At 57.3% G+C, this 16,928-nt stretch overlaps 2 protein-coding genes across 3 annotated transcripts in view; one reads left to right on the top strand and one right to left on the bottom strand.

Moving 5' to 3' along the window:
- PRKCB (protein kinase C beta) overlaps window positions 1-8,528 on the top strand; it is an 84,747-nt gene extending 76,219 nt beyond the window's left edge. Inside the window, exon 17 of one of the 2 annotated variants that reach the window (XM_063171568.1) lies at window positions 7,978-8,528. In XM_063171568.1, coding sequence (XP_063027638.1) covers window positions 7,978-8,130 — 153 coding nt within the window. In that variant the 3' untranslated portion in view covers window positions 8,131-8,528. Of the gene's footprint in view, window positions 1-3,041; window positions 4,310-7,977 lie in introns of those variants that run through there. The other variant, XM_063171567.1, reaches the window with a different exon arrangement.
- Window positions 8,529-9,360: 832 nt separating this feature from the next.
- Window positions 9,361-10,531, bottom strand: LOC134426427 (protein PRRC2C). Its single transcript, XM_063171436.1, has 2 exons — window positions 9,650-10,531; window positions 9,361-9,616 (listed from the first exon to the last, which is right to left on the bottom strand). Exons 1-2 carry the CDS (start codon window positions 10,529-10,531, stop codon window positions 9,476-9,478), a joined length of 1,023 nt encoding a protein of 340 aa, XP_063027506.1. The 3' UTR covers window positions 9,361-9,475.
- Between the last annotated feature and the right edge of the window lie 6,397 nt (window positions 10,532-16,928).

Below are 16,928 nucleotides of genomic sequence, written 5' to 3'. Positions count from 1 at the left end.
CACAGCAGAGCCCAGGATTATTCACAACAGCACGGGGGGTTAAAAAATGGCTTTTAATCTAATAATTTTTAATTGCATAAATTAATTTCCCCCTAACTGCTCGGAGTTAATTAATGCTGAAAGGCCACTTACAGACCTGGATGTGTGAAAACACCAGTTCCATGCACGGGGGTTTGCAGCCTTAGTCCAGCCTGGGCAGGGTGAGTTCTGATGTTTGCACAAGTGATTTCCTAATTAGATGGGATTTAAGGATCGAGGGGCTGACATTGGGCAGGTGGATGTGCTGAGGTTAAACACCTCAGCTAACCCAGCCATGGTTTGCTCTGGGAGACCCAGGGCCCTGTAAAGACTTTGGGATTTCCCAGACTCTTCAGCCTGTGTTTTCAGGGCAGAAATTTGGCTTTTCCCTGGCAGAGGGATGGTCCCACACCAGGAGCACTGGATGCTCCCTTTGAGAGCAGCAGGGATAAAGGGATGAGCTGCAGCATCCCAAACTGAGCCACACACAGTGAAAGGCACCCCTGACCAGCACAGGGGTCCCCAGTGTGGCCCCCGGGTTGTGCTGTCACCCAGATTCCCCTAAATGGGACTGCCAGAAGAGCCCTGGTCCTGCCCAGGGTGCAGCAGGGAGCCAGAGCAGCCCTAGGAAGGTCAGACTCACCCAGGAGGTGCCTGCAAAGCCAGTGAGATTGTGGCTGTGCCACAGTTTGGGACCAAACCCTGGGAAATCCAGGGTGTGAGCATCTCCCCTTGGCACGGAGTGAGGGTGGGGGGCAGCAGCATCCTCAGCTCCTGGTGGTCCTTGACTGCATCCCGGGATCAATGGCAAATATTTTATTGTGCCTTTTGTCTCTATTTGAAACCAAGCAGGGAGGTGATTAAATACAAGGCCATCTTTGGAGCTGACAGGTTTATTTCTGCAGCTCAGGAGGAAAAGCCATTCTGTGCTGGCTATAAATATTGGGCAGGACACACCGGGATTTATGTAAGATAAATTCCCAGCCTCCCCCTTTCTCCAGGCAGGATGGAGTGATGCCTGTACGTTAATGCCACACTAAAATGAGCACAATTTCTCACTAGATGGCTTTAGATAAATGTAAAATTTCATATGGCGTCTGTGTCCACTGAGCAGGAGCTCGGTTTGGGATGCTGTAGAGAAGGTGCCCGTGCAGACAGTGACCATTCCTGCCCGGAGCAGTGGGATTGAGCAGCAGGACCCTCCCTGCTCCCCTCACCAGGCTGGGCCAGACCTGGAGCCTGGCACTCCCCTCCTCCAGGGCTTGGGCTGGCATGTGCCCTCCAGAAACTCAAAGGCAGTTTCCAACTTCAAGGTATTGAATTCACCCATCCATTTTGTCTGCATCCAAACAGAAAGCCCATAAATTCCACACAGCAGGGCAGGAAATACCATGGGTAGATGCAACTTTTCAGATTTTCCATCCACATATTCTTCCCTCGTCGCGTGATAGTGAGAAATCCTCGCTTGCCAATATGCATATTAAAATATATTTGTGCTTCCTATTCCAATAACTGGCAGCCTCTCATCAGGATTAATTTTCCAATCCTTCTGAGGGGGTTGCTGGTTTGGTTTTATTATATTTTTATTTTATTTTTTTCCCTAAGGCAGCAGATTTCTCTGTAGCCATGAGGCAAAGGCAGGGCTGTCAGACACAGCACATGGGCTGCCCTGCCTGTCTGCACTGGGGCTGGCAGGGGCTGGCAACGGGGCAGGGGGCTCTGGGGGGCTCTGGGTGTGCACTGGGCTCTGCTGGGTCCAGCCCTGCTGAGCTCAGGCCTTGCAGTTTAACCAAGCCAGACTAGAAATGTGAAGATGTGGTGCTACCAAGGCAAGGGTTCTGTGGTTTCAATGCTGGAGGGGCTGGAGCTGGGGTTAAATCCACTCAAACGTTGTCCCTGAGCTTTGTGTACAGGTTTGAGGGCAAGGGTCTCACTTGGTGCTGTAAGGACATTCAAGAGCTGCCAAAGGAGCAGCCCATCAGAGGCTGATGGATATTCATGTTGTCTTCCCTGAAAGCTCTGAGCAGAGGAAGGAATTGGGAGACATCGACTTCTGCGTGTATTTGTCATTAATATTTTATTACGTTTAGTCTGATGTTTATTAAAAATGCAAATCTGTTTACTTAACAAATGCAAGTTAAATGCCCAGGAAAAATTGTGGCAGCTCTTGGAGCGTGTGTTCTCCTTGGGGGACTGGGAGCTGCTGCCCAAGGGACTGGGCTCTGCTGCCTGAGCTGGGTGTGACAGGAGGGACAGTGCCAGCCCCGTGCCATCCATGGGGATGTGACACGAGGGTGACAGGCAGGGATGGATCCTGGTCCGTGGCTGTGCAGTGACCTGGCATCCACCTGATCCCAGCTGCTGCTGTTGTTATTCCCTTAAATCAGGGTTTGCAGCCTGGGAAGCTGCACCACCCTTGTTCTGATTGCTGAGGAAATTAAATCGGGTTTTGGCACCACTGGGGCCATAAGGCTGTGGACTATTGTGGTCTGACTGGGCTGTAGGGCAGGGACAGCCCTGGGAATCAGAACCATGGAATTCCAACCTGGTTTGGGTTGGAAGGGACCTTAAATCCCATCCAGTCATGGCAGGGACACCTTCCCCTGCCCCAGGCTGCTCCCAGCCCTGTCCAGCCTGGCCTGGGGTGGGTTCTCTCCTCTCCTCGACCAGGAGGAAACCTCTGAGCAGTCCAGCCTCGATGGGAACCCCCTGCTCTGGAAACCCCCTGGGAAGGGGGGATGCCCATGTGGGCACTGCCCTGTGAGCAGGCGCCAGGTGTGTGTGAGCAGGTGCCAGGTGTGTGTGTGCAGGTGCCAGGTGTGTGTGAGCCATCGCAGCCCATCTCATTCCTGCTGCATTCATTCCGTGGCACAGCGGGGTTAGCCGGCCCTGGCTGTGCCGTGCCATGCCGTGCCATGCCGTGCCATGCCATGCCCCCATGACCACCCAGGTGTGCTCTGCCCCTTTCCCCGCCCATCCCACCTTCCCGCCCCACCCACCTCCGTTCTTTTCTCCTCCCCCAGTGCGGACGCAATGCTGAAAACTTCGACCGGTTTTTCACCCGGCACCCGCCCGTGCTAACTCCTCCCGACCAGGAAGTCGTCGGGAACATTGACCAGTCAGAATTCGAAGGATTTTCCTTTGTTAACTCAGAGTTTTCTAAGCCTCAAGCCAAGAGCTAAGCTGCTGTGCAGATCTCATCCCCGCGTCTGTCGTCGGGTCCCCGCTGCCGTTGTGGTGACACATTCCATTGCAGAACTCGCATCCATGGGCTTGCTTTAGTTCCTTACTAGAGTGACCATGTCTCAAGTGTCTTCCTGTTATCTGGGGTGTCGCTGGAGGGGAGTGATGTGCAAGAAGTGCTGCAAATGGGCTTTTGTAACGTTTTGTTTGGAGAAAATGCAAACTGCTCAGTGGGTGACAACAAAAACGGAGACATGGTGACAACTGGGAGAAATCCCTTCATCATGTGCTTTAATTCCCTCTCTTTCCTTTTTCTAGTCTTTGAAATAACCATGAAAATTTAATATTTAGCCTTCTCAGCCTTAGTGGCAAGAAGTGTCATTTTTTAATGAAACCGTTCCCCAGAGTGTCTCCTCCCAAAAGCTCAGGAGAGCCAAGGTGCTGGTTCTGGCTCCCTTTTGGCCGTGTCCTGCTGTGTGTCCAGCCCCTGCACAGCTCCCCTTCCCTGCACAGATGCTTTGGGCCGGCTGGGTCCCCAGCAGTGGGATAAGTTATTGGGGAAGGCAGAGCTGCCCTTGGCAGAGATTTCTCCTGATAGTGCAGCTTCTAAGTAGCATTTTTTAAAATCAAAACAAACATCCCCTGGTAAATGGGAAATTTGGAAGAGCTGCCTTTGAACCCTTGGTCACCCTAGTAAACACCACCAACATCCATTCCATAGCAAAGCTTTTTCTTCTTCTCAAATGCCAAAGCCATTGATGGAGTTTGTTACCTGTGCTTTAAATGTGTCAAAAATGGTATTGACCGTAATGGGAGGTACTTAACTCTGACCAGTATTGTGAATTCTGATATGAAGGGTGTAAAATCCTTGTTTCAACGGGTACTTCTATCCTTAAAAATGGCCCGAGTTTTGTTTCTGGCATCAAAGGAAACATTTCAGGCAGGGTGAGTTTCTCTTCAAAGGACAACAATCACACTGCTTCCTTTTATACCCTTGCAGGTGTTCGTGGGCTGTCACTGTATCAATCTGCTTGATTTGTAATGTGCCAATTTGTTTTTTTTCTGATACCGATGATAAAATAAAAAGAAAGAAAACCCGCCCCAGAAACCTGCCTGTGTTTGGCAATAATGAGTTTCTGCAGTTCAGCCAGGTGATTCCTGCCGACAGCCGGGGCTGGAAGCCGCCCTGGCTGCGGGGGGATGCTGGCTCAGGGGCGGCGGTGGAGCCGCTCCTCGTCGTTCCTCTGTTTGTCCCAAAAACCCGAGCTGGGATGTGCCGGAAGCATCATCTGGGAGGGAGCGACTGCCCACAGCCTCCTGCAGCAGTGCCCACTGCTCCGGGCTCCACACGGCCGGGGAAGGAGCTGGTGGTGTGGGTGAGACCAGGAAGGACTGTCCGGGTGAGGACATGGAAGGAAGGATGGTCCTGGATGAGGAGACAGCAGGAAGGATGGTCTGGGCTGAAGACACGACAGGAAGGACAGTCAGAGGTGAGGACACAGGTCAGCAGGAAGGACGGTCCAGGGTCAGCAGGAAGGACGGTCCAAGGTGAGGACACGGCAGGAAGGATGGTCCAGGGTCAGCAGGAAGGACGGTCCAAGGTGGGGACACGGCAGGAAGGACGGTCCAAGGTGAGGACACGGCAGGAAGGACGGTCCAGGACCGGCACAGCGCATCCCTGGCACCACCTCGCGCTCCCCGAGCTGCAGAGCCCGGTGTGACTCATCCGTCCATCCATCCATCCATCCCTGCCCGCTCTCCCAGGAGCACTCGTTAGAAGCGGTTGGCACTTCCATCTAAAGAGGGATTACAGGCTGCTGTGAACCTCCCTGCTGCCTCTGGGAGTCGGCCGCTGCCAAGTTGGGACGCTGCAAGGTTGTTCCGAGAGGTCCTGACCATCAGCAGGAGCTGCTGCAGCTCTGCCGTGGAGAGGGGGCTCCGTGGCAGGATCCCCATCCCTGGGCCAGGCAGAGATCCTGCTCCGGGCCAGCCCTACCTGGGCACAGTGCCAGGGGCAGAGGGACCCCAGCCATGCCACCAGTACAACGTGCCACCACCGCGCCGTGTCACCAGCATATCGTGCCACCAGCACAAGGTGCCACCACCACGCCGTGTCACCAGCACAACATGCCACCAGCACGCCGCGTCACCACCACACCGTGCCACCACCACGCCACCCCGCTGTGCTCCTCGCTGTGCCCCTCACCACCTCCCAGAGTCAATTTGCCCATCGCTGGAGGCACTGCCAGCCCTGATTTTCCCCTGCGCTCCCCTCTCTCCGTGAGACCCGCACAGCCGTCTGCTCCCAGAGAGGTTGTTCCCTGCCTGCTCCCAGAGAGGTTGTTCATCATCTTGACAGAGGCCAAATTGCCACCAGTTCAGGCAGAATTCAAGGTAAGATTCCAGCAAACCCACACTTTGCTGTGCTCAGCCTCCAGCCAAGGCCCCAAGGAGTGGGGGCTGCTGCAGAGGGCAGTGCAGGGGAGTGGGCTGCCCTGAGCCCCCACCCGGGCTCATTGCAGCCTCTCCCAGAGCTTTCTGCTGCCCAAAAGCAGCAGCAGGAGGGATTTCCCACTCCAGGGCTCCCAGGCTGAGCACTCCCGAGGGCTGGGGACCGCGGTGGCAGCCTGCACCAGTCACATGTGGATGTGTCATTCCCTTTGCAGCATCCCAAAGCATTCCTGCTCAGGAGAAGCTCCTGGCTTGGTAGGACAGTGCTGTCTGGCCCACGTTGCTTTGGATGGATGTGGCGTTCAGGAACCATCTCAGCACTCTCCAGGAGCCTTGGACAACTTTCCACAGAGAGACCCCGAGCACAGCCACGGCCAGGGAGCACCCTGGGGCACCCTGCTGCCATCGAGGTGGGCTTGTCCTCACATTCCCACTGCTTCACCCTTTGCCTGCAGAACTCTGCACCTGAAGCTGACCCTGTCACCCTGTCTGCTCCCTGCTCCTGCTCTGTGCCCCCGAATCCACATCTCCTTCCTTCTCTGTGGTGGAGAGAGGTGCCCTGGAGGGACCTTGGTGCCCAGGGCCCGGCTGGGAGCCACAGATACTGGTGCCCTGGGGAACATCTCCCTGTGCTCACAGCCTGACAGCACAGCCACAGCCTGCCTCTCCTCCTGCCTCTTCTGCTTCTCCTCTCTCAGCTCCTCGAGCTCCATCCAGACCTGTTTTCTTCCCACCTCGTCTCTGCTCCATCGTCCTTGGCTTTTCCTGATCTTCCTCCCCGAGGCTGAAGCCATCCTGATGGGATTTCTGCTGGGGCAGTGGAATCTGCAGCACCCCCGAGGTCCTGATGCACTGCTGGCTCATCTCCCAGGGCTCAATCCAGCTGCAGTGTGGTGCCCCTGGCCTGTCCAGGCTGGCAGGAAGACCTGGCTCGGTGTCCTGGCCATGCTCCTGCTCGAGGATGAAGGTGCTCCAGTGTCCCAGTGGGCCAGGAGGGGCTGCAGGGAGGACACAGCATCTGTCCTGCCAGGTCCTTCCCCAGCACAGCCGTGGGAGCTCAGCCATGGGGATGGGGTGCAGGAACTGCAGGACCCCCACACTCACTTTCCTCAGTTCAAGCCGGCAGATTCATCCAGGGTTGGAAATCCTGGTGCAGCAGAGCCCAGCGAGGGCCTGGCATGGTGGGGCCACACTTCAAAGGCAAAGTCTGGGAAAAACAGAAAACAAATACAGTTTCTTCAAGGCTGGCAGGGTCCTACCTGTGTCACAGCAGGGGAAGGTGACCTCCAGCAGGGAGCTGGGGTCTGTCCTGTGTGGGGACATGGAAGAAGGGCTGGAGAAGCCTTTTGTCCCTGGTGGCTTTGGTAACGAGCAGAGCAGAGCCAGCTCCTGGCTGCCAGTGTCCCTCCACCACCGGTCACTGTGGGTGAGGGGCCTGGGGTGCTCGTGCTGTACCCTCGGTGCTCAGTCGCCCTCCAGCCATGGCTGTGCCCCCTCCCACAGCAGGACAGCCCCGAGGCGGGCGCTCTGGGATCTGCAGGGTTTGGAGGAGCAGCCCACGCGCTCCCTGAGCAGGCTCCGCAGTGCTGAGAGCAGGTTCCCGGTGCTAATCCTGACACTAACGTCCTTTCTTTCCCTTTTTTGGCTTGGGTGTAGCTGCAAAGTTGTTCTCCTTAAGAAATTGCAAGGAGGAAGTGTTGCATATGTGGAATTTTCCTTCTGAGAGGTTTTGAAGTGCTGTGTGTTTTCTCTCTGTATAACCCTGGAGCAAATCACATCCTCCATCAATGAACCAGTGTTGCTTAACACCATATCACGGCATCATTCAAAAATCAAGCCTAAAGCAGAAAGAGCTCTTACAGCTGATTATTTTGTGCAGATTTTGACATGGTAGTGACTGTTGCTGCCATTTCGAGGCATGTTGCTTCCTCCAGGCTCCTTCCTCCTGTGCAGTGCCGAGCTCTGGTTGCAGTGGGGGTTCTGCATGCTGAGAACTGCTCCGTGCTCTCTCTCTCCCGCAGCAAACAGGGCAGGAGGGATGCTCCCTTCCCACCACGGCTCTCACCTGTCCCTCTGTGTCCTGCTCGTGTGTCTCAGGCGTGTTAAACCGGTGTTCTCCCCTTCCTGCTGCTGGTGTGGGGCTGCTTCTGTTCCACAGGGCTGGGAGCTCCTGCTCGGGGGCAGCTTGAGAAACAGCGTGCAGTGTGGAGTGCTGGGACAGTGCAGCTCCCTGGGGACAGCCCCGGTGCTGTCACCTGTGCTGGTGCTGTCCCCTCTGGTGGCTCGCTCCTTCCCCAGTTTAACTCTGTGCTTTCCGTTTAACAGAAGGACAAACGCGACACTTCCAACTTCGACAAAGAGTTCACCCGGCAGCCGGTGGAGCTGACGCCCACGGACAAACTCTTCATCATGAACTTGGACCAGAACGAGTTTGCTGGCTTCTCCTACACCAACCCCGAGTTTGTCATTAACGTGTAGTCGCGGCGCAGCCCTGTCCTCGCTGTCCCTCGCCAGGTGGCCCTGTACATAGGACACTAGTCTTCCGGGATTAGCAGTGCAGACACACGTCCCCTCCCGCCCAACACGCCGGCCGCTTCTCCCCGGAGCCTCTCCGTGTCCGTGCCACTCGCTAGCTTGGCTTCCCTAGCCGGAGTGTCCGGGGTGCCAGTTACCGGTCAGTGATACTTCTAGGAACTATAGTTGGTGGTGACTAATAGAGTTTTTAAACAGAAATATACCAAACCGCTACGGTCTCTGTAATTTTCGCAGCGGGACGCTGAGATCCCGGTGGCCCAGCTAGTCCCAAAGCGTTGCTGTGGAATGCTAAGCATGGTTGATCGCTTAAAGCGTTGTGCTGAAGCTTGCGATGAGTGTGAGCTTGTCTTAGAGGAGCCTTTTGTTCAAGACATGGATATATTTGATCAGTGTGGAAAAATCTGCTTCTAGACCTCTATTTCCCAATGCATTGTCCATAGGGTCAGCCCAGCTCCCACCACCTGCCTTCCCTGCCTCGGGCATCGCGACTCCCAACCACTCCCGTGCCAGTTCTTGTAAATCAGAGCAAACCTTTTTCTAAGTGAGAGGTGGGGGGTTTTTGTAACATCTGGAACAGTTTGCAGTTTTGATACGCTCTGTCAGCACTCGCATAAATCTTTCACAGACGCTGTTGAGATGTAACAGCTCTGTAAAGGATATTAATATTCTGCCAAAACAAAACACATTTATATTCTTGGTTTACAATTTACCGACTGAAAACACGCCCAAGACCAAAGGGCTGCACTGAGGGCTATTTATAACGGAAACTTTTCTACTTTCCACCCTCTGCTATTCTCTTCCAGGCTCCAAACCCATGGATTTCACAGACATCTTGATTTCCCTGATTCCCACCAAATTCCTGGGGGTTTTAGTCAGTAATAATTTTTTTAAAATTCTGAGTGAGAAGAGACAATTCCAGCAGCTGCTTGTGAGGCAGAGCCGTGGCGTGCGGGAGGGCAGGGGCAGGAGGGAGCAAGGACAGGAGGGAGAAGGCAGGGGTGGGCACGGGTGGGCAGGAGAGACGGGGCAGGGAGAGGTGGGCAGGAGCAGGCAGAGGAGGGCAGGAACAGACAGGGGCAGGGAGACAGGGAGAAGAGAGCAGGAATGGGCAGGAGCAGGCAGAGGAGGGCAGGAGAAGGAAGAGGAGGGCAGGAACAGGCAGGAACGGGCAGGAGCAGGGAGAGGAGGGCGGGAGAAGGAAGAGGAGGGCAGGAACAGGCAGGAACGGGCAGGAGCAGGGAGAGGAGGGCGGGAGGAGGGAGGAACAGGGAGAGGAGGGTAGGAGCAGTCAGGAACAGGCAGGAGCAGGCAGAGGAGGGCAGGAGCAGGGAGAGGAGGGCAGGAGCAGGCAGGAACAGGGAGAGGAGAGTAGGAGCAGGCAGGAACAGGGAGAGGAGGGCAGGAGAAGGAAGAGGAGGGCAGGAACAGGCAGGAATGGGCAGGAGCAGGGAGAGGAGGGCGGGAGGAACAGGGAGAGGAGGGCAGGAGCAGTCAGGAACAGGCAGGAGCAGGCAGAGGAGGGCAGGAACAGGAAGAGGAGGGCAGGAACAGGCAGGAACGGGCAGGAGCAGGGAGAGGAGGGCGGGAGCAGGGAGGAACAGGGAGAGGAGGGCAGGAACAGAGAGAAGAGGGCAGGAGCAGGCAGGAACAGGGAGAGGAGAGTAGAAGCAGGCAGGAACAGGGAGAGGAGGGCAGGAACAGGCAGGAACAGGGAGAGGAGGGCAGGAACAGGCAGGAACAGGGAGAGGAGGGCAGGAGCAGACAGGAACAGGGAGAGGAGAGTAGAAGCAGGCAGGAACAGGGAGAGGAGGGCAGGAGCAGGCAGGAACAGGGAGAGGAGGGCAGGAGCAGGCAGGAACAGGGAGAGGAGGGCAGGAGCAGACAGGAACAGGGAGAGGAGAGTAGAAGCAGGCAGGAACAGGGAGAGGAGGGCAGGAACAGGCGGGAACAGGGAGAGGAGGGCAGGAGCAGGCAGGAACAGGGAGAGGAGGGCAGGAGCAGACAGGAACAGGGAGAGGAGAGTAGAAGCAGGCAGGAACAGGGAGAGGAGGGCAGGAGCAGGCAGGAACAGGGAGAGGAGAGTAGAAGCAGGCAGGAACAGGCAGGAGCAGGCAGGAACAGGAAGAGAAGGGCAGGAGAGGCAGAGGAGGGCAGGAACAGGCGGGCACTGCCCATCGGTGGCCAGCCAGTGGGTGAGCCTGGCTGACTGTTGGGTTGGCAGAGGCCGGGCCCCAGGTGAGCATCCCCCAGGCCCTGTCACCCCGCTCCCCTCACGGCCCACGGTGGTTTGCAGAACCCCAGGAGGGTTTTCTGAGCCAGCCCTGGTTCTGCTGCATGCAGCCATTCCTCCAGGCCCCAGGGAAATGGGGGGGATTTTATCAATCATGAGGAATTCTACAGAGGAAATTCTAGTTTGTAGATCTTTTATAAACATGAAACTCGAGCTTTGGAAATTATTTTTTTCTTTTAATGATTCCTTGAGAACTAGAGGCTGCCAGCAGCTGAGGCGCTGTCAGGGGATGAGTGTCCCCTCCCTGTCACCCAGCCACGGGCACTGTCCTGGGCCTGCTGGGGGTGAGGGCTGAGCCCGTGGCCTCGGGTCCTGCCCTGGGCTGGAGGAACCCAAACAAACCCAGAAAAACTGCAAATTGTGCCAGATCCAGGAGGGGTTCACGAGGGGCTCTGCAGCGGGCGAGGCCCAGGGGTCAGGGCTGGGGGCTGCTGGGGGCTCCCCAAGCCTGGCACACCCTGAGGACATGGGCCAGCCTCTGCAGACCACAGCTGCATCAGAGCTTGTGTGTTCCTGTGACTCCAAACCTGCTGCTGCAGCATCTGTATCACTTCAGTGGTCAATGTTCTTCATTTCCATACCTTTGGCTCTGAGGGTGCCCCCGGGATGTGCTGGGAGGACTCGGGGCTGAGGGGCACAGTGCAGGAGCAGCTGTGGGGCAGTCACACCTTTCTGTCTGGAGCTGCTGTGTCTGTGTTGGGGTGACACTGGTGCATGGAGCAGGCACTGCTGGACGCTGAGCAGAGCAGGCGGCTCCGAGGGGACCTGCAGGGAGGCTGGGACGTGGCACCAGGGGTGTGGCACCAGGGATGTGGCACCAGGGGTGTGGGATCAGGGGTGTGGCACCAGGGGTGTGGCACCAGGGATGTGGCACCAGGGATGTGGGATCAGGGATGTGGCACCATGGATGTGGCACCAGGGGTGTGGCACCAGGGATGTGGGATCAGGGATGTGGCACCATGGATGTGGCACCAGGGGTGTGGCACCAGGGGTGTGCACCAGGCAGCTTTGGAGGCAGTTTGGGATGGAGATCCACGCTCCAGGGCGAGCTGGGCCAGTGCCAGGTCCCCCTCTCAGGACTCATACCTTGAGCATCCCTGACCCTGTCCGCTCTGCTGCTTGCCACAGTTATTGCAAGACTTCCAGATGTCCTGTATCTCCTGTGGGGGAATGTACAGTGGGGTGTGCTGGCCCTGCACAGACACTCAGATCTGTGTGGACTCCTCCAAGGAAGGGCAGAGTGACAGGGTTTGAGTCACTCTTTATGTCATTTGATGATTTAATCCTCACAGTTGGATGGGGAAGGCAGAGCTCTGGGAGGATGCTCAGAGCCTCAGGAGAGCCCAGGTGCTCCTCAGGTGTGTGGAGACAGCCCAAGGAATCCCTACCTGGAGCTGCTGGGGATGCAGGGAAGGGGCCTCAGCTCTGGATTCAGCAGGGCTGGCAGGGGTCCCCTGTGGCATAGGGGCACCCAGAGCCCGGGGGAGGGCAGAGGAGGGGCTGAGTTGGCAGGACATGCGCAGGATGGCACGTCCTGGCTTTGTCCCACGTGGATTACACCCCAGTGCTACAGGTAAGTGGGCCCAGGCTCTCCCTGGGACAGGGCGGGTCAGAGAGCTGCCCCTGGGCTGTGCTGAGCCCTTGGCTGCTGCTCTGGGGCAGCTCCAGCTCCTGCCCTGCTCCCAGTGCAGCTCCACTGGTTCTGGCTGGGAGCTGCTGCTGCTGCTGTGCCCTGTTGGGGCTCTGAGCAGCCCGCTCGTCATGAGAGCATGGCCAAAGCAGCTATCGATTGATTAATCCATTTAACGAATGAATAAATGGGGGTTTGTGCAGTGGCGGCCCAGGCAGGCAGAGGGAGGTGAGTGCAGGGCAGTGCTGTGCTCCGGTGGTTGTGAGTCCCAGAGCTGTGACCCCGGGAGGAGCCCAGGGCATTGGGGCACAGCACACGGATGGGCTGTGCCAGAGGCTGGGATGGCACCTGCAGGGTGCCCAGACCTGCTCCCACTGCCCTGGGGCAGGAGCAGCTGTGTGAGCACAGCCTCTGGCTCCATGCATGGGAGTGTCGCCTGAGCTCTTTATTTCTGATCACATTCAAAGTGGCAGTTAAAACAAGGAGGGAAAAAAATTAAAAAATAATAAAAAAAAGAGAAAATGTTTATTGTTGATGAGTTTGTGTTTGTGAATTTGATTTCACCTGCAAGTATTTGATGACTTTTCTACATCCTAGACTACCTGCTGTGTGTTGTCAAACGGTTCTCATGAAGACCTCCTTTTAGATGGGCATATACTCTTGATTCAATTTGCTGCATGTATGAAAAAATAAAATATTTAATTTTAAAGAAACCCTGAGAGCTTGGCTTCCTTTGCCCACGAGCCGGGGTCTGTGGGGTTGGGGTGTCCTGGGGGGCCGCACAGCAGGAAATGCCGGGAATTTTCAGGGGTTTGGTCAAAAACCTGTACGGCTGTGCGGTCAGTGAGTGCAGCTGTGCAGTGAGCGCGGCTGCCCCAGAGAGGAGGCGGCACCGAAAGGGGCACGGAGGGGACAGAGGGTTAATTGTCAGTTAATTGCCCGCTGATGAGTTACTAAAGCTGCCGCAGAGGCTCCCCCGGAGCAGCAGCTGCAGCCCCTGGAGCCGGGCGGGGCTGGGGGCACCGGGCACGGCCGTGGGCACAGGGCTGTGGGCACAGGGCTGTGGGCACAGGGCTGGGGGCACCGCACAGGGCAGGGCTGCGGGCATCGGGCTGTGGGCACAGGGCTGCGGGCACAGGGCTGCGGGCACCGGGCTGCGGGCACCGGGCTGTGGGCACAGGGCTGCGAGCACCGGGCGGCTGCAGCGCTGGGCGTTGGGCAGGGGGCTCGGGACCCTCCGGGATCCCCTGGTACCCGCAGCGGCTCCGGGGGCTGTGGGGGCTCCTGGCCCGGTGCACCCCCAGTCTCTGCCCAGCCCCGCAGCGCCTGCACGTCCCTGCCCGTCTCCATCGAGGAAATCCGCTTTTTTAGGAAGTGTCCGTGTGGAACCGGGTGAGTGCGTCGGGAGCGGCTTCTCCCCCTGTCTTTGGGGACGTTAGCCAAGCTTCCAGCAAAATGGCCTCGTCTCTGCCACCCCATGCGGCTGATGGTCACCAGGGACACCCCAATTCACCCGGGGGTGGGAAAATGCCGGGCTCAGCCAGCCCTGGCACTGCGGGCACCCCCTGGCATCTGCTCCAGGCTGGGCAGCCCTGGGGGTGCCCCCGAGCCCCAGCCCCTGCTCTCCCCTCACCCCCAGCCCGGGACAGGGGTTTGGGGTGCCAGGACTGGGATTTGGGGTGCCAGGACAGAGACTGGGGTGCCAGGACAGAGATTTGGGGTGCCTGGCTGAGCCCCTCCCCAGCCTCGCTGTTGGAACGCTCCTGCGCTTTGCCTCTCCTGGCTTGTGTAAGTGAAACATTTGGTTTTGTGACACTTTCCTTAATTATGGGAGCTAATGACAAAACCATTGTGACAAATGACTCAGCTTTTGATAGTGAAGTTAATTAATTCTGAGGTTAGCGCCTCCATTGGAGTATCTGGAGGAGCCCGATTAGGAGGTGCGCTCGCCCAGCGTGACGCGGGCAGCAGGAGCGCGGCTCCCCGGGCACCAGGTGAACCCTCCCGCGGCCGGCAGGGAGCACTGCCCGCAGCGAGGGGACAAAGGCCGGGCATCCTGGTCCCGATCCATCCCTGCATCCACCAAAGCGCCAGGGAACACAGCCTCGTTAGTGCTGGACCGAGTGACCAGCAGCAGCTCTGCATTGGGAGCTGACCTTCAAGAGCGTCTCCCCGAAGCCATCTTTCATCTCTTTCATTTGCATTACAATCCTGTTTGCCTCATTATTCCTCATCCACTTCTTCTTCAAAGGATTTAAATCAAATCAATTAAATTGTGGCAGGCTGGAGCAGCAGCGAACCTTTCCTCGTGGCTCAGCGTGGTCCGGCTGGACCTGACTGCAGAATGGGTTTAATCTTCTGCTATTTGTTCTTTTATTGCCTCTGGGCTGCCACTGCCCACAGATGCCTTTGTTCCCTGTCCATCCTTCTGCCCGTCCCATGTGCAGGCTGCTCTCCGTCTGACCTTGGGGAAGGGATTCTCTTTGGGAAGGTGGGGAGCTGCTGGCCATGGAGCGGCTGTGGGAGCCCAGGGGCACTGCCACAATGCGTGCTGTCCTGTGCCATCCCTTCCCATGTCCTCTGCTTGTTCTGTCTGCCCAGGGAATGGAAGGATCATGGAACCACTCAGCTTCGCAATGCTCTCTAAGCCCATCGTGTTCAACTGCTCCTGCAGCACTGCCGAGCCACCACTGCCCCATGGTCCCCTGTGCCGCATCTGCACAGCTTTTAAACCCCTGCAGTTGTGGGGACTCTGCCACCCGGCAGCCCTTTCAGTGAAGAAATTTCCCCAAATATCCAATTTAAACCTTCTGGCGCAAATCCAGGCTGTGTCCCCTTGTCCTGTCCCTTGTTCCCTGGGAGAAGGGACTGAGCCCCACCTGGCTGCCCCTCTGTCAGGCAGTCAGTGTCAGCACGGAGGGGGAAATGCTGGGGGAGCATCACAAGCGCGGGCAAACAGCCGGATCTGGGCACAGCTGCTGCCAGAGCGGCCGCCCAGGCCCGGAAGGTGCGTGGGGCCGGCCCACACACGGCCACCCCTGCTCCCCCAGCATCTCCCAGAATAAAGAGCTTAATCAGAATGGATTTCTGTTCCTGCCCTGCTATTTTTATTGCTGCTCAACTGTCGGAAATCCAGCAGGGAGAGCAGAGCTGGTAGGGAATTGCACTGAGCCAGCTGCTCGTGTCATGGGCCCTGTGGTGTGGCACGAGTGGCGTCGCTGGCACCCCTGGCAGCTCCTCACACAGGGACAGCCCAGCCTCACCACTGGAGCCCTGCTGGAGCCAGGGGGTTGCAGCCAGCGCTTCCAAAGTGGTGCAGATATAAATAATCCCCTCGTAGGAGTGGGGAAGGATGAGCGCAATGTGCCCAAGGCTCCGGAGCCCTCATCCCCTCGCAGCCCCCGGGAGCAGGGAGTGAAGTGAAGGCTGGGCAGGGCTGGAGCACCTCCCTGCATCGCTAATGACCCAAACTCGCCTTGTCTCAGCCTCTCTTCCTTCAAGGAAAAACCTAATCCAGCTAGGGATTATTTCTGACTGCTGACTTCCTGTCACTTTGCCAATTTCAATGCAGCAGAGCTTTCATCGCTGGATTTGGGAGGACAAAGCCTAACAGATCTCGGGTTAGGACATTTTTGCCTGCAAGGACAGCTTTTTTCTTGTAAGAGTTGTACAATCTTTGCAGTGTGGGCTGGATCTTTTATGTGCTTCTACTTTGCCCATTGCAGGAGGGTCCAGGAGCAGGAGGATGATGATGGACAGGACAGGGAAAAGGAAGAGAAGATGGACATGGAGCTGGAGAGCCCAGGCTGCCCTGGTCAGCGTGCCAGGCTGTGACCCTGCAGTGTGAGCTGCAGAGCAGGACACCAAGGTCACCGAGTTCCCATTGGTCCCAAACCTCAGCAAAGCCCTGGGGAGCCCAGAGCTCCCAGCTCGCTCCTGGAGCTGACACCCCATTCCTGGAGCAGGGAGAGGAGCGCAGGGGTGTCCCCACCTCCAGCCCCACAGGGGCCAACACGATCTGACACGGACTTTGCTTCTGTTTGAGCTCGCTTTGTTCAAAGCCTAGGAAACGGTACATGTGCACTCTGCTCACACCTACACACGCTGTGTTAAAATAACACAATTAAGGCTGCAAAATCCCCCACTCACAACGCAATTTGCAGCCCCTCAGCTGTGGGTGGGAGATATCTTTGCTGCCTCTGCGCAGGCCGGGGGCCGGGCAGGGCGCTGGCGTCAGGCGCTGTGGCAGGGCTGGCAGGGCTGGCAGGGCTGGCAGGACCAGGGGCGGCGTGAGGCAGGTGTCCCACAGAACTCGGCCTTTCCCTGTGCCCTGAGCCACCTGCACGGTGCCCACGGGATTGCTCGGGACCAGGGCCTGGGAAAACCATGAGCAGCAACTTTTTACACAGGCAGGTAGTGACAGGACAAGAGGGAATGGCTGTGAATTAACAGAGGAGAGATTTATGTTGGATATTGGGAGGAAGTTCTTTCCTGTGAGGGTGGCCCAGGGTGCCCAGAGCAGCTGTGGCTGCCCCTGGATCCCTGGCAGTGCCCAGGCCAGGCTGGACAGGGCCTGGAGCAGCTGGGACAGTGGGAGGTGTCCCTGCCATGGCAGGGGTGGCACTGGATGGGCTTTAGGATTCCTTCCAGCCCAAACCATTCTGGGTTCTGTGATTCTCTGCCCAGTGTCCCAGTGCAGCCATGCCCAGGGCTCATCCCAGTGTCCAGTCTGTGACACCAAGGTGTGACCTGGGAACCAACGCGTGCCTCCGCCAGTGCACACGATGGTTCTCTCCCCAAAACTGAGAAGCAATAACCTCT

Source organism: Melospiza melodia, chromosome 18, assembly GCF_035770615.1.
Source record: "Melospiza melodia melodia isolate bMelMel2 chromosome 18, bMelMel2.pri, whole genome shotgun sequence".
Classification (NCBI taxonomy): Eukaryota; Metazoa; Chordata; class Aves; order Passeriformes; family Passerellidae; genus Melospiza; species Melospiza melodia.
This window is presented reverse-complemented; position numbering and strand designations above follow the sequence as displayed.